This window comes from Apodemus sylvaticus, chromosome 1, assembly GCF_947179515.1.
Source record: "Apodemus sylvaticus chromosome 1, mApoSyl1.1, whole genome shotgun sequence".
Classification (NCBI taxonomy): Eukaryota; Metazoa; Chordata; class Mammalia; order Rodentia; family Muridae; genus Apodemus; species Apodemus sylvaticus.
In genome coordinates, this window is record NC_067472.1 from 84755930 (window position 1) to 84772142 (window position 16213).

The window sequence follows — 16213 nt, forward strand, 5'->3', positions numbered from 1 at the left end:
CACAGAGATACCTATGCATACATGTTCAGTGTGGCAACATTCACAATTACTAGGGTGGGGGGACAGCCCAGAAGTCCATCAACAAATTCTGATGAAGAAAATGTGGTTTATATACCAGATGGAGCATCATCTGACCACAAAGAAGAATGAAGTTATGTCATTTGCAGGAGAAACGACAGTACTGGAGATCGTCATGTTAATCAACATGAGACAGACTCAGGAAGACAGGCCCTGCAAGCTTCCCTCATGTGTGGGATCTAGTGGACTTGTGAGGAATGGGGGAAAGAGAGGGTGCTGGGATGAATTCCACTGAAGTATATTGTGTGCATGCATGAAAATGTCATAATGAACTTATTTGGACAAATAATACAAACTCAGAAAAATAAGAAAAAACATGTATCATACCCCCCCAAAAGCCCTACACATACCCACAGACAGGCAAATGCTCACACACACACACCCTTACAGGAATACATCATAACCCAAACAGACATAGCCAGCTACATCCCCTAAAATATGTAGAAGATGTAAAAGCACTCTCTCTGGTTCCCTCTCTCCCTCTTCTCTCCCCCTCCCCCTCCCCCTCCCTCTCTCTCCCTCCCTTCTTCCCTCCCTCCCTCCCTCCCTCCCTCCCTCCAGACGTACCCTGCCTGGAGCTCAGCTCTCTCTGACACGCACCTCCATGGCTCAGAAAGAGGACCAGGAGAAGGGCGTACATCCCAGGCCCCACAGACATCCTCCTGCAGTTAAGTCAAGCACAGATGTGATTCAGGTTTCATTTTCTCTTAAAAATAGATTGAAGACTATTCAGGAGCAAAAGGGACATGCAGACACCAAATTCCTCAAAAACATTGTAAGTAAGGTAATGATCGCAGGGTATGTCTAAGACACGTTCACTGTTCTCCCAGTGACCTCAGCACCCCATTTCCATGCTCACCACCACCCCTGTTCCACGGCACCCAGAAGAGAAGAGTGTTTGCAAGTGCTACTCCGCTATCTCTCACATGAGCTCCAGATGCAGAATGTGAGCCGTCCTACCATCCAGTAAGAAAACAGGTCAAACAGAAAACAGAGGTGAACCTCTTAAAATAGATATAAAAATGTCCAACATGTACACAAAACATGAGTCATATTCGACAAGGCTCTGTGCAAAACATGCACCAATAGCGGGTTTTTAATAAGCAGACAGGACAGGTGGTTGTTTTCAGAACTTAAACCCACGCATGTCACCTTCCTTCCTATTATCCCTGCGATAAAGCATAACATAAAATAAACCCACAGTTTGACACCCCCCCTCCCACACACACACACACACACACACACACACAGAGTCATTAAAGTGACTGACAGAGGCAGACCAGAAACACTGAATGTCGGCCATGTTGTGGTTGGAAAACTGTTGGCCAGAGTCTTACAAGATTACATACTTGCTCTGCTATGATCAAGGAATTTCAGGGGCTGAGGATGTGGCTTTGTTGGGAGAGCTTGCCTAGCATGCACAAAACACTAAGTTCTATGCCAAGCACCATAGACTTGGCATTGGAGGTACACACCTGTCATCCCAGAACTCTGGAAGGAAAGGCTAGAAATCAGAAATTCAAGGTTGTCTTCAGCTACCCAGTAAGTACAAGGGCAGCCTGTCTTGGAGAGAGAGAGAGAGAGAGAGAGAGAGAGAGAGAGAGAGAGAGAGAGAGGAGACAGGAAGGAAGGAAGGAAGGAAGGAAGGAAGGAAGGAAGGAAGGAAGGAAGGAAGGAAGGAAGGAAAGAAAGAAAGAAAGAAAGAAAGAAAGAAAGAAAGAAAGAAAGAAAGAAAGAAAGAAAGAAAGAAAGAAAGAAAGAAAGAAAGAAAGAAAGAAAGAAAGAAAGAAAAGAAGTGCAGTCTGGAGTTTGCCAAGGGAAATGGAAACACATAAAAACAAAGATGAATTCCACCTTATTTGTTAACAGCCAAATATGAAAACCCAAATGTCCAACAGGTGACAGGTTAAAGACAGCATATCTATTTAAAAGAACCAACAGATCACCACTCAGCAATAAAAAAGTTAAACCTAGCCCAGCAATGGCGGCTTTAATCCCAGTAATTGGGAAGCAGAGGCAGGTGGATCTCTGTGAGTTGGAAGAGAGCCTGGTCTACAGAACGAGTTCCAGGACACCAGAGCTATACAGAGAAACCCTGTCTCAAAACAAAACAAGGCAGAGCAAAAGTTACACCTACTACCTTAGGGAATTAGAAGACCAACCAAAATATGTGACAAATGGTTTCAGGATACTGAACGCGGGAATCAGAAACCAAGGTCTCTCCAAGAGGAGATGCAGTCAAACTGAGGCCAAGCACCGACTGCTCCTGTTACCTCCTGAGTCTCCAGCCACAGGGCAAGCTCGCAGGCAGAATGAGAGCTGGGGAAAACCAAGACAGTCGGACAGACAGACAGGGAAGAGCACATGGAGAGGAGCAAATTGCATAGACGAGGTCTGAGGAAGGATCCCTCAAGGATAGAACTACCTCCTGCCTGAGAGAAATGAAACCACAGAAGGCAGAACAGCCCTCAGGACTTGTCCGGGAGCAGGGCAATTCCCACAGCCTTCCTACACCACAGGGAGCTGCCTCAGGGAAGAGCTGCCTCAGGATAGTCACTGGAGGAAACCCTAACCCTAACCCTATCCCTAACCCTAACCCTGACCCCTAACCCTATCTCTAACCCTAACCCTAGCCCTAACCCTAACCCTATCCCTAACCCTAACCCTGACCCCCTAACCCTAGCCCTAACCCTAACCCTATCCCTAACCCTAACCCTGACCCCTAACCCTAACCCTGACCCCTAACCCTAACCCTGACCCCTAACCCTAACCCTGACCCTAACCCTAACCCTATCTCTAACCCTAATCCTAACCCTAACCCTATCCCTAACCCTGACCCCTAACTCTATCTCTAACCCTAATCCTAACCCTAGCCCTAACCCTAACCGTATCTCTAACCCTAACCCTGACCCCTAACCCTAGCCCTAACCCTAACTGTATCTCTAACCTTAACCATAACCCTAACCCTATCTCTAATCCTAACCTATCTCTAACCCTAACCTATCTCTAACCCTAATCCTATCTCTAACCCTAACTCTAACCCTAACCCTAATCCTAACCCTAACCCTATCTCTAACCCTAACTCTAACCCTAACTCTAACCCTAACCCTAACCCTAACCCTAACCCTAACCCTAACCCTAACCCGCACCTCCTGGGTTGATACTGTGCTGTACTTACACAAGAGGGACTGTGGGAAGAGATTAGGAGAAGAACATGTGAGACTTCATTCCACATTTTTAGTTTCCTATCAATCCACATGTATTTAAAAACGTAAGACAATTTTAATTACCCAAATGAAAGGAAATCATATAGTCCTCAGGAAAAAGAACAAAGGACGGATATTTGTGACATGCAGAGTGGGAAAAAAAAAACTAGAAACTGGACTAGGGAAGGTGGCTTCATGGGTTGCCACACAAGCACGAGGACCTGAGTTCAGAGCCCCAGCACCCAAGTAAGAGCCAAAAGGGGTGGTACATGCCTGTAATCCCAGCGCAACGGAGGTTCAGACAAGAAGATCCCGGAGGTTTGCTGGCCAAACAATTTTGCTGACTTTGCAAGTTCCAGGATCAAAGAAAGTGGGAGAGCCTGTCCCAACCATAAGAAGAGTGCCCGAGAAAGGAACGGATGTCAGTTCCTGGCCGCTACATGTGTGCATGCATGTTGCTACTTTGTTTCCAACCCAATTCCCCCTTAAAAGAAAGTTCAACTCAATTCATTAACAAAACAAGCTACAAGCCTAGATTGGGCAGATCTCCCACTACACTACTCTATTTCCATCTATATTATCCCATATAACAGGCGGTTTCTCCAGGCCTCGAGCTTCTCTCTCTCTGCTACCTCTCCGTTGATCTCCCGTAGCTCCTCCCCCAGACTCTCAGCTCCTCTCCTTTCCTCCTGTCCAATCATTGGCTCAAACCTTTATTTGAAAAGTTAAGGTGGGGAGAAGGTTCATAAGGCAACTCCTCATCTGCAACCCCTCTGAGGAGTGAAATTAGCATCAAAATACAAGCCCAGGGCTATCCACAACACTTGCACACACCCACACAGGTTCAAAGAAAAAAAGATGTACTGCAGCCGTTTCTTTTCTGTGAAACTCCAAGACAGTTAAAAACCTGTGATAAAGTCGAGAGCCCCCTGGGACACTCTGGGGCGTGGTGGGACGCCACGCTGCAAATGAGCTTTAGGAAAGACAAGGGAGATCTCGTTTACATATTGTTGGTTTGTGTTTTTGTGTTTGCCCATATCTATTATGTGTGCAGTGCCTGCAGAGGGCCGGAGAGGGTGTCAGATGCCCCTGGACCTGGAGTTTCAGACAGTTGGGAAGTGCCATGTGCCTGCTGGGACTCAAACTGGGTCCTCTGAAAGTTCCACTCTGAACTGCTGAGTCACCTCTCCAGTCCCAGTGATGGGGTTTCTATATCTAGATGGCCCTGGGTATTGCACAGAAGCCACACTTACCAATTTCACTGAAATGTGTGTTTTAAACCAGTGGATAACATTAAGTCATACCCCCCCCCCCCACGTGGAACTCTAAAGAGAAACCATGGCCTGAAGTCACATGATCTGGTTTCTCTCGCACCTCTGCCCACTCACTAGTTGTGTGATGTCAGTCAACTTGCTTCACCTCTCTGTACTTTGATTTTCTCAGCTATAAAATGGGGTATTAAGTGGGACTGTCCTAGCTTGCTTATAATAAAATACTGAGCAAAACCAACTTGGGGAGAAAAGGGTCAACTGCCCCCGCCCCCAGTCTATCATCCAGGGAAGGCAAGGCAGGAACCTGGAGCTAGGAGCTGAAGCAAAGGCCATGGAGGAGTGCTATTTAACTGGCTTGCTTCTCAGGGGTTTGCTCAGCCTGCTTTCTTACAGAACCCAGAACTGCCCGCCTAGTGATGCCCCCCCCCCCCAGGGATGGCCCCGCCCACAGAGAACTGGGCTCTCCTACTTCATTAACAAGAAAATGTCCCAGAGCTGTGCCTACCTCCAGGCCAACACGATGGAGGTAATTCCTCAACTGAGCTTCCCTCTTCCGAGGTGACTCTGGTTTGTGGTGAGTTGGCAAAGACCCACCTGCCGGTGCCCTTTGCGAAATGAATGAGTCGTTTTGAATGGAGCTTTGGTCTGAGTTCTGAGCTCAAGTTGTCATAAGCGAGGAGGTTAGGCTGCAGTTTGCAAAGTGTCAGCCCATGCCTGTCAGTGCCACTCTCTCTACTCCTCAGAGAAAACCACTAGTGGGCGTAGCACCTATTTCCTTGTGTCTCTCCCAGTTGTCATATTTCCCAGGCCAATGTCCTTTGTAATGATCCCTCCTCCCTTTTGGCCTGCCTCATCCAATTCATTATAAGTCCCAAGTCGTGGAGGTAGCCCTCTGTGAATTCTCTAAGACAAACAATTAGCTGGGAGAGAAAGCAATACTTCCCTGTAAGAGCACCAGGCATGGCCGAGGTACACATTTATAGCTGCGTGTTTATTTTATGCATTCATTTATCAAATGCTTATTGAGCACCACTGTGGGCCAGGCATTATTCTACACTCGGAGGACGCGGCAGCTTGCAAAGCCGTATCCCCGCTGCTGTGCTGGGGAGCCAGGAATAAAATAAATAGGCAATCAAGTACCTCGGTTTCTGTCAGGCAGTGATGGATGTTACAGAGGAAACGGAAGCAGTGAAGGGACAGGAGCCATGGTAACGTATGCAGGGAAGGTCTGAAGGCAGGAAGGAATGGATTACAGCGATATCTGGGAAAAGAAAGTTCCAGAAAGAAAAAAAGGTAGAAACAAAGGCCTTTGGAGTTAGGAGCAGGATTTATTGGCACCTCGTCCCAGAGACCACACAAGAATGAGAAAGGAAGGCAGTGAAGCTGGGTGGGGCCACTGGAAAGGCATTAACACAGGAACTGTTTAACTTTTCATTGATTCTTTGTGAATGTCACATCACGCACCCCAATCACACTCATCCCCCCATCCCTTGTATCTGCCCTCCACCCTTGCAACCTCCCCTGCAAAAGAAAAAAAAATCTCATTGTGGAAGCTGCAGTGTGTCACAGTGCATCCCACAGTGCACCCTTTTGTCCACACTTCTTTGCTTGTAAATGTTCATTGCAATGAGTCTTGGTCTGGTCGGAGGCCTCTGGCTTCTGCTACACCATCAGTACTGGATCCTCACGGGGACTCCTCTCAGACATCCTGTTGTTGCCCAGCACAGAAACATCTTACTCTGGCTTTTAACTGGATCCTGAACATGTGGAACTCCTTGGATGGACAGTGGCTGTTCCAGGGGAGTCAGCCAGGATGAGAGAGTTGCTGAGGACAAGCCCCAGGCAGTGAGGTTGAGGAAACTCAGCTGGTTCCAGGCATATTCAACAGTGAAGCCTAAACATTCAGGTGTAAAGGACAAAAGAGAGACACCACAGAGGATGCCAAGGATGTGGAGTCAGCGCATGTTTAAAAAAAAAAAAAAAGGAGTTTGGGGAAAGCACCCAAACACCAGTTTATGGAAGACTCCCTGGAACTCCATTTTGATCATTCTAACTTTGAGGGGTTTATTGAATATATGGTACAGATGGCACTGGGAAAGACAGGACTCAAGTCTGCAGTGTGAAGGAGAGGTTCAGACAGAAGTTATCCACACACAGAAACCAGCATATTTTCAAGCTCAAGACCTAGATGAGATCAAAGAGAGATAAGTACAGAGAGAAAGGAGATTTTTAAGGAACTGCACATGGTAGGGCTGGAGGAAGGCAAGACTGGGTCATCAAGATACCAGGCTGCCTAAGTACCAACAGCACAGTCAAGATGAAGAAACTGTCAAGACAAGCTAGCTCCTTCGGCAAATGAAAGTGGAAGGGGTGGACCTCAGAGATGTATCCATCACCTATATGTGCTTAACTTGAATTCTGATTCAAATATAATATTAAGAGAATAATTACAGTTGTGAACTCAGTCCATTTGCCTAGCAAACTCAAAACCATGAGCTAAATTCCCAGGACCTCAGAAGCCAAGCATGCTGACACACACCCAGAGATGGCCCCACCCACAGAGAACTGGGCACACACCCTTGAGAGACAGACATGAAGGTCAAAATTAGTCTTCCTTGATTATATAGCAAGTTTAAGGCCAATCTTGGCTACCTACCACATTAAAAAATATGAAGAAGAACCCACAGGGGAGCCAGGCGGGTGAGCATGGAGGTGAGATTGCCACCTCCTCTCTTGAGGGGAACAGCTAGGAACACACAGGGCATAAGATTAGTGGAGCAGCTGGGACAGAAGTCTTCCTGCTGCCATTTGCACCAGGGAGCCAAGTGGCTCCACAGCCTTCTGTGCACAGACCCTGCCAGAAGAGAGTTGGTCTCCCACGAGTACAGACACAGGCTTGCAGGCCCACAGGAGGGACAAACTCCAGCCAGAGACAGTAAGACCAACAAACACCAGAGATAACCAGATGGTGAAAGGCAAGCATGAGAACCATAACAACAGAAACCAAGGCTACTTGGCAACATCAGAACCCAGTTCTCCCACCACAGCAAGTCCCAGATACCCCAACACACCAGAAAAGAAAGAGTTGGATTTAAAATCGTATCTCATAATGCTGATAGAGGGCTTCAAGAAGGACTTGAATAACTCCCTTAAAGAAATACAGGAGAACATGGGCCACAGGCAGAAGCCTTTAAAGAGGAAACATAAAAATCCCTTAAAGAATTACAGGAAAACACAAACAATCAAGTGAAGGAACTGAACAAAACCATCCAGGTTCTAAAAATGGAAGTAGAAACAAAGAAATCACAAAGTGAGACATCTCTGGGGATAGAAAACCTTGGAAAGAATTCAGGAGTCATAGATGTAAGCATCAACAATGGAATATAAGAAAGAGAAGAAAGAATCTCAGTTGCTGAAGATACCATAGAAAACATTGACTCAACAGTCAAAGAAAACGCAAAATGCATAAAACACAAGGAGGGAAACTACACTCTAGAAAAAGTAAGAAAGTAATCTCTTCCAACAAACCCAAAAGAAAATAACCACACAAACATAAAAATAACATGAAAAATAACAGGAAGCAACAATCACTATTCCTTAATATCTCTTAACATCAATGGACTCAATTCCCCAATAAAAAGACATAGACTAATAGAAATATTTTTCATGTAAATTTTTAATTTTATCAGAAAATATTTGTAATTCCTCTTTCAATTAATTTAGTAATGTTTTTTATGTCTACCATTTTATCTGCATTATTTTTCATGATAATCTTCAATTTTAACATCTTTTTCTATATATTTTTTCTATTTTATCAGAAATGTTTTCCATATAAATCTCTGATTTTATCACAAAATGTTTTTAATTCCACATTCAATTAATCTAGAAAGGTTTTTTATGTCTACCATTTTATCTGTATAATTTTCCATGAAATAGTCAATTTTAACGTGTTTTTCTATATATTTCTTGAATTTTATCAGAAATATTTTCCATGTAAATCTTCAACTTAGAATTATTTTTATGCATACCATTTTATCTGTATAATTTTCCATGATAATCTTCAATTTTAACATGTTTTTCTATATATTTCTTCAATTTTATCAGAAATATTTTCCATGTAAATCTTCAACTTTATCAGAAGATGTTTATAGTTCCACTTTCAATCAACTTAGTAATACTTTTATGCCTACCATTATTATATCTATATAAATTTTTCCATGATAATCTTCAATTTTAACATGTTCTTCTACATTTTTCTACAATTTTATCAGAAATATTTTCCACATAAATCCTCAATTCTATCATAAAATATTTCTTTTTCCTTTTTCAATTAATTTAGCAGTGTTTTTATGTCCACCACTTTACTCTTTAATTCTCCATGAAAACTGTCAATTTTAGCATGTTTTTTATATATCTCTTCTATTTTATCAGAAATATTTTCCATGTAAATTTTCAACTTTATCATAAAATGTTTTACTTCATTTTTTATAAAAACATGCTTTTTAAAAAATAAAAAAATTTAAAAATGAAGTATAAAAAAACATATGAAGAAGAGGAGGAGGAAGAGGAAGAGAAGGAAGAAAACAAACAATTGGAGAAATTTGAGCCCCTGTGTACAAATCTCAACGAATAATTATTACCATTTTTTAATCTGATGATGAAACTGTGTTGTCACATTTTCTAAGGAGCCCTCATCTTTTAAAATAATTTTGCATTTATTTATTTATTTATCTCAAAGGGCAGGCAATAGGGTTTGTGTTTAGATCAGAGGACAGCTTGTAGATGCTGGTTCTCTCCTTTCACCATGTGGATTCCAGAGATAGAAGTCAAGTCATCAGGCCTGGCAGCAAATGCCTTTGCTGAGCCAGCTGATGTTCAAATGGAGGGGCAGCAAATCACACCTTTGCTCCGTTCAGATTTGTTCAGGTTACGAGCGAAGGATGGAACTGTGATTTGGATGCATCTCCCACCCCTCCCCCCCCCCCCCAAGCTCACGGGAAAGGCTCGGTTCCCAGGATGGCACTCTTCCATCCTGTGCCAGAATGGCACATCTTCCATGGGAGGGAGTGGAGGTTTTGAGAGGAACCTTTGTGGAAATATTCTCGGTTGGGTCACTAAGGCTATGTGTTCCGAGGGGATTGTGGCATTCCAGAGTCTCCCTCTTCCTCTCCGGCTTGCCGCAGGTGAGATGAGCAGTTATGCTCCACTAAACATTCTCAGCACAGGCACCAACCTGTCACGGAGGAGCCTCCAAACCTGTGAATGAAAAATAAACCTTTCCTCTTTATAAGCTGTTTGACTCAGGTGTTTGGGTATATGGATGGTAGCTCAAGGCTGTCGAGTAGGATGAAGACAGGAAACTGTGCATCGCTTCGGCTGATTCCCAGGCAGGCCACGCCCCAGAGGTGATTCTGTGAGAGGGGAGTGGAAAAAGCTAGACAAGACCAACATGAAAGAAGCCAGTTTGCAGAGGAAGCCTTCCTAATGCTGGCCTCATCTAACGAACACAGCATGTGTGGAAGACGGCCCACAGGCAAAGGGCTGTTGGGGACCATAGCGCAGCCCGGAACATTGAGCCCTTTCCTGGGCTCACTAGCCCACTTCCATCCTCAGAGGTGCTTGTCCCTTCCGGGTAAGCTATTTTGCACCTTAAAGGAGTGACTTTCTCCATCTCTCCTCCTGGTGGCTGCTGGGATTGTCACCTTCCCTTTTTTTTGTTTTTCTCTTAAATTTTCAATAAAATTGTTTTCAACCTTCCTTCTGAATCCATATATAAATTGTTCCAGTTTTTCCAGGACCGAGGTAACAACAGCACCCTCTTTCAGTACTGACAGGAACTTCTGGTGATGACACAAGTTTGGTGATATCTAACAATTACAGGCATCCCAGCATTCCCTAGTCCAGTCCTTGTCAGTGTTGCCTAACCTATTACATTAGTGGCTTGTTTTGTCACCACCTCCACCCACCCAGGGGACCTTCATAGCAAACATCAAAAAACAAGTGTCCTCATTTGACTTCCCAGGGAAAAGCAGACCATGACATCACTTTCAAAACCTCCAGACACTGAAAACCAGCATTCTGCCTACCAGCTGCTCCTGGGAACTGCTATTCTGAGTTCCAACAATAACTTCCTAGAGTTGGGTGGTTGAAGAACCTTTTGCCTCTTTCCCTCTTCTCTTTGGTCACATGTCCCTGGGCCATCAGCCCCATTCACAGTCCTCCAATTTCCCAGACAATGAGGCTTCCTGTGCAGATGGCTAAGCTGATCCTGTTACCTCGGTGAGAGGTTTACGATTACGAAATAAACACTCCTCTCTCTGGGCAAAGAATGTCTTCAGTCCCAGTGAAACCCCAGCCCACTGTCAATTGGGGATTTGGTTTTAATTAAAGGCCCTTTGGGGTACTCTCTTTCAGAGGGCTGGTCAAAAAACTAAAAGACTGGGCAAGGCATGGGCCATTTGGTGGTGGGCAGCATTCTCTGTGGCCCTACCCTTCTCCACCAAACCACTTGAAGAACCTCAGAGGAAGACATCAGCAGTCAGTAGAGATCTCAGAGCTCAAAGGTTACCTGAAGGAGTGGACAGCTATCCTGCCAACCGGAACAGAGGGGCTTCCAACTTAACATCTCAAAACCAGCATGTCACAGGCAAGCCAGAAACAAGCTGATCAGGCTGCGGATCAGGCAATTAGTCCCCTGTGGAGTGAGATGTGATGCCACCAGGTTCTTCAAGCTGAGACATGTCACCAGACATCTACCAAAAGTTTATCACTGTTGTGAAGCAGCTGCAGCTCCATTTAAAGTCTGTGGCATGAGCACTAAATATGAACCCATGAACACTAACTGGAAGAGTTTACACACACACACACACACACACACACAAATAAATAAATAAAAGATATTATTTCATAGTTGAGTGTGACAGGCTGACATGTGCCTGTAATCCAATCTTAGTACTCTAGAGAGTTGGAGAGTGTCACTGCCAGTTCAAAGCCAGTCTAATGTATGAATCCAGTTACAGGATAGCCTGGGCTACATAATAAAACCCTTTCTCAAAAGCAAGAACAAAACAGGGAAAGACATTTTGTGGCTGAGGCAAAAGTAAACCCGCTACATTAAATAACTTAAATTTGATTTCATTACTTCATGTTGGGGTCCCCTAGCTTAGGGCTGCTGAGTCGGGGATAGGGAGTTTGTAGGGAGGGTTGTGGGTCCCTACCTATCTCCCTCTGCCCAGAACACACTCTCGCCCATGTCTGCCTTGCTCATTAAAGGCTCTGGCTTCCACAGTGCAGGAAGGAGAGGAGAAGACCCTGGGTACCCCCTCCCCAGGTGCCCCCATGCTGAGTCCCTCTCCCTCTGTACTCTATCGGCTGAGTTTCCTCTGCTGTGTTTCATAGGTGAGTTCGTGTTCCTGAAAAGCTCACATAGCAAGCAAATGACAGTGCACACTCTAAAACACAGCTGCAGGCTCCCCAAGGTTCATGGCCCTCAGAAACACCAAATGAGGCAGCCAGGGATGCGCCCTGCGCATGCATCACGTTAAAGTCCTGCAGAAACTTTGGGGTAAACACCACCATTGTGCTGACTTCCCAAATGAAAAGGCTGTTTCTCAGAAGTCAGGTGAGCAGACCAAGGCTATGCAGCTAATAGGTGACAGAGTCAAATCTGGGCTAAGGAACTGTAAATGTTGACATGCTGAGCAGTCCCAAATCCCAAACCCAGGGACACAGCAACAACCCAGGAATAGACGGCAGCTTTAACTTGGACTAGCAGCTCCAAGCTGTGTGATATTGAGCCGATTCCTTAACCTCTCTGGCCCTTTCCATCTTTACATCTGAGGATAGCATGTAAACGTATATTTAGGCATTTATAAATGTATCAGGGCAGGGCTCGCATAGCTCAGTGGGAGAGCTTTCTCACCTAGCTTGTGTGTGGGGATTGCAACTACTTCCCAGTGCAAAATAAACTAAGTATATATCCATACATCCAGTATGCCCTGGACCCATCTTTTCACAATTCCTCACAAGAGCCAGGCAAGCATTAAATATCACCTCCTCACCTTTTAACACTCCCAGAGCTCCTAGCCCAGCCTGGATCTTGGGATTCAACCAGCAGTAGCTGTGATGTGTTGCTGCAGGTGTCCTTGCAAGAGTCTCTGTTACTGATGTGTTAAGCAGGTTCTGAGAAGTGTCATCTCACACACCCTCCCGCCATCCTATGGATGCCTAAGAGCTCATATGGCTTGTGTACCCCGCACTCGGCCTACCGTCCTCTGTCTGTTCACTGTGGTCCCCCGCTCCTGGCCCTCGGGTCCTCGCTTGCTGAGCTGCAGGCTCTACTGCTGAGTCTGGACAAGGTTGGGCCAGGGCCACACCTCTCAGAACAGCAATGCTTGGCGTGCAGCTCCTCCGCCCCCTCCCTGCCAAGGCCGGGCAGCCTGGGGTCTCCCTACACACCCTCCAGGGACAACAGCCAGCCAGAGGCGGTTAGCTTCGCTGAAGACAGCAGCCAATGACAATGCAGGGAGTTTATTTGGCTCCAGATTCAAAGATACCATTGAAAATCGAAACTCGAGCTGGGTGGAGTGAAGGCGCAGCTGTGGGAAGCTGAGAGCAGATGACTGTGAATACGAGGGCAGGATGGGCTACAGGGTCTCAGAAAACAAAAAAGCAAAATTACAGTTGGGAGTCCTGTGGCCACTTAGTAGTCGGGCTGTTTAAAGACATGCTCATTGTAGTGGGCTCTTTAAAAATCTCATCTCAGCCAGCTGTGGGGAACACATCTCTGTGAGTTCGAGGCCATCCTAGCCTACAAAACAAGTTCTGGGCCAGCCAGGGCCACATAGTGAACCCTACCTTAAAAACTACCACCACCAACAAAAGGCTTTATAAACACATTTACTGAAAACTGAAAGGCAGACTGAGCTGTGCATGAAGGAGAGGCGTCAGGAGTGCAAGACAACAGCTGCTGGCCCACGCTTGGTGAGAGAGGCTCCTTACTCTATCCCCGTGTGCCTCAGGGTTTCTATTGCCGCAATGAAACACTGTGACCAAAAGCAAGCGGGAGAGGAAAGGGTTTATTTGGCCTACACTTACACATCACTGTTTATCATCAAAGGAAGCCAGGACAGGAACTCCAACAGGGCAGGAACCTGACTGCTTACTGGCTTGTTCAGCCTGACAGAACCCAGGACCACCAACTGGTGACGTCACTAATAACAATGGGCTGGGCCCTTCCCAATCACTAATTAAGAAAATGCCTTACAGCTGGATCTTATGGAGGCATTCTCTCAGTTGAGGCTCCCTCCTTTCATGTAACTAGTTTGTGTATCAAGTAGACATGACCACACAGCACACATGCATTTTAAAACACATGATGTTTAGAACATTCCAGGGGAAAAAAATCTTACTAGCACACATATTAGCGATAGCAGGCAGAGATCCAGCTTAGGATTCAGCAGCAAGCCTGTGGCTAAATGACCATCCATGGATGGCACAGATTACATTCCCATAGAATAAATACCCTTGAGCTGAAGGTGCAGATCCATGGTAGAGACTGAGCCTAGCCCACGCCAGGTCCTGGGTCCCGTCCCCACAAGGAAGAACTGTCTTTTAAGAAAGATCATATAATAAGAACACAAGAAAATTATTTCATCTCCAAACAAAAGAGCCAACTACTAATATATGTGCTTTTATTAAAATAAGACACAAATGCATTAAAATAATGGCCGTGTATCAGTGAGATCATGCAGACCTGTTTTTCATCTTACCCAGTGAAAACACAATTATGGACCCGAGAGGCTTTCTTGCAATTCTCCCATTTAATGAAACATCTCAATCATCCTAATTTTTATATTATCACAACATTAAACATGCTCTTCAGAAAAGACCCACTGAGGTGTTCTGATGCCCATCGATGAATTTTTATAGTCTTTCTCCCACATCCTCAGCATCATCCTCTTGACCCCAGGCCTTGGATCAGTCTATCCTCAAGCCCTGAATGATAGGAAACATCTTGCATCTTGTCAGCTTCTAACAAGAAACCAGATGCCTGTGAGCTTTACATGATTTCTCCTAGAGAAATAAAAGCATCTGTCACCACATGTAGAGATATGTGAACCGGTGCATACACACAGCACTGGGGAGCCCTATTAAGGCCACCTACCAAAATGTCAATAGTGGTGCCTTTGGCTACAGACTGGACAACTGAGGCTCACTTTCATTGTCTTCTCTTTTTTCTGCCTGTTTTTACTTTCTCTAGTTAGTGTGCTGTTTGGAATGCAAATGCTCAGCAGGGCTTTGTGACCATTAACAGCCATCAGAATGTCAAACCCAAGAGCTGAGAAACTAAAACTGAGTTTAAGAGGTTATGTAGTCCTGGCCACTTCAACCCACCCCTGGGAAAGGGTTTGGGGCTCACAGGCATTTAAATACAATATTCCAGCCAAGGTAGTGGCCCAAAGCTGTAGTCCTCCTCACTCAAGAAGCTGGAATAGAAGGATCACTCCAAACTCTTGAATTTGAGACCAGCCTGGCAACACAGCACAACCTCATCTCAAAAAATAAATCAGTCAAATCCTAAACAGGGTATCTAATAACAGCGTTCCGGCATCCTGTTATTTATGTTCTAGAACTGAAGTGCAGATAGCCAATGTCACGTCACCATTTTACAGGCATAGAAAGTAATTTAAAAATGACTTTATAATGAAAGCATTAATTCGTCTGAATAGAGCATAGTGACTTTCAAACCCAGAGGGACTCTTAAATTCTAGTTATGTAATAATATTCTCCCAATTCTCCAGGGAAGTCTGAGGTTTCATAGAGAAAAAGGATTCTGTTGTTCAGGGGTACCAGCAGATATTTACAAAGTGCACTTTACCAGGAAATGAAGCCAAATGCCCCAAACTGAACTATGAAAAAAGTATGATCCATTAATCTTTAGGGCATGAAAATCAAAGTGTCACCTCATATACATTTGGCGGCTACTATCTAAAATACATAAATAAGTGTTGGCAGTGGTGTAGAAAACTGGGACTCTTGTGCATCGTTGGTGGGAACATAAAATGTTTTCATCATTGTGGCTCCTCTTAAAAAAACAAAACACAGAACTAGAAGGAATTACAAAATGACCCAATAGTTCCACTTTGAGTATCAGCTCCCCCAAAATGAAAGCAGTCTTGAAGAAATACTTACACATTCATAGCCACAGCAGCATGGTTCACAACAGCTGAAACGTGGAAGCACTCTGAGTGTCTATCAGTGGAGAAACAGATAAGCAAACTGTGGTATGCCCTTACAATGGAATAGCATTCAGTCTTAAAAAGGAAACGCTGGAACATGCTAGAAATATGGCTGCAACTTCAGATGGTAGTGAAATAAGCCAGTCTCTCCCTCCCTCCCTCCCTCCCTCCCTCTCTCTCTCTCTCTCTCTCTCTCTCTCTCTCTCTCTCTCACACACACACACACACACACACACACACACACACACACACAAAACAGAAAACACATTGTATCACTCTATATGTGCAAGGAACCTAAGATACAGAGTTGGTTATTTAATAGGTAGAGTTCCCACTTTGGCCAAATTAAGTGCTCTAGTGATAGACGAGGGAAAAGATCACACTGTAGGACTACACCTAACCAACAGTTATTTGCTAA

The 16213-nt window shown here is 44.8% G+C and overlaps 1 protein-coding gene across 1 annotated transcript in view; it reads right to left on the bottom strand.

Annotated features, from left to right (window-relative positions):
- Otoa (otoancorin) overlaps positions 1 to 736 on the bottom strand; it is a 69953-nt gene extending 69217 nt beyond the window's left edge. The window contains exon 1 of the mRNA XM_052175832.1: positions 646 to 736. Coding sequence (XP_052031792.1) covers positions 646 to 736 — 91 coding nt within the window. The remainder of the gene's footprint in view (positions 1 to 645) is intronic.
- Positions 737 to 16213: the final 15477 nt, after the last annotated feature.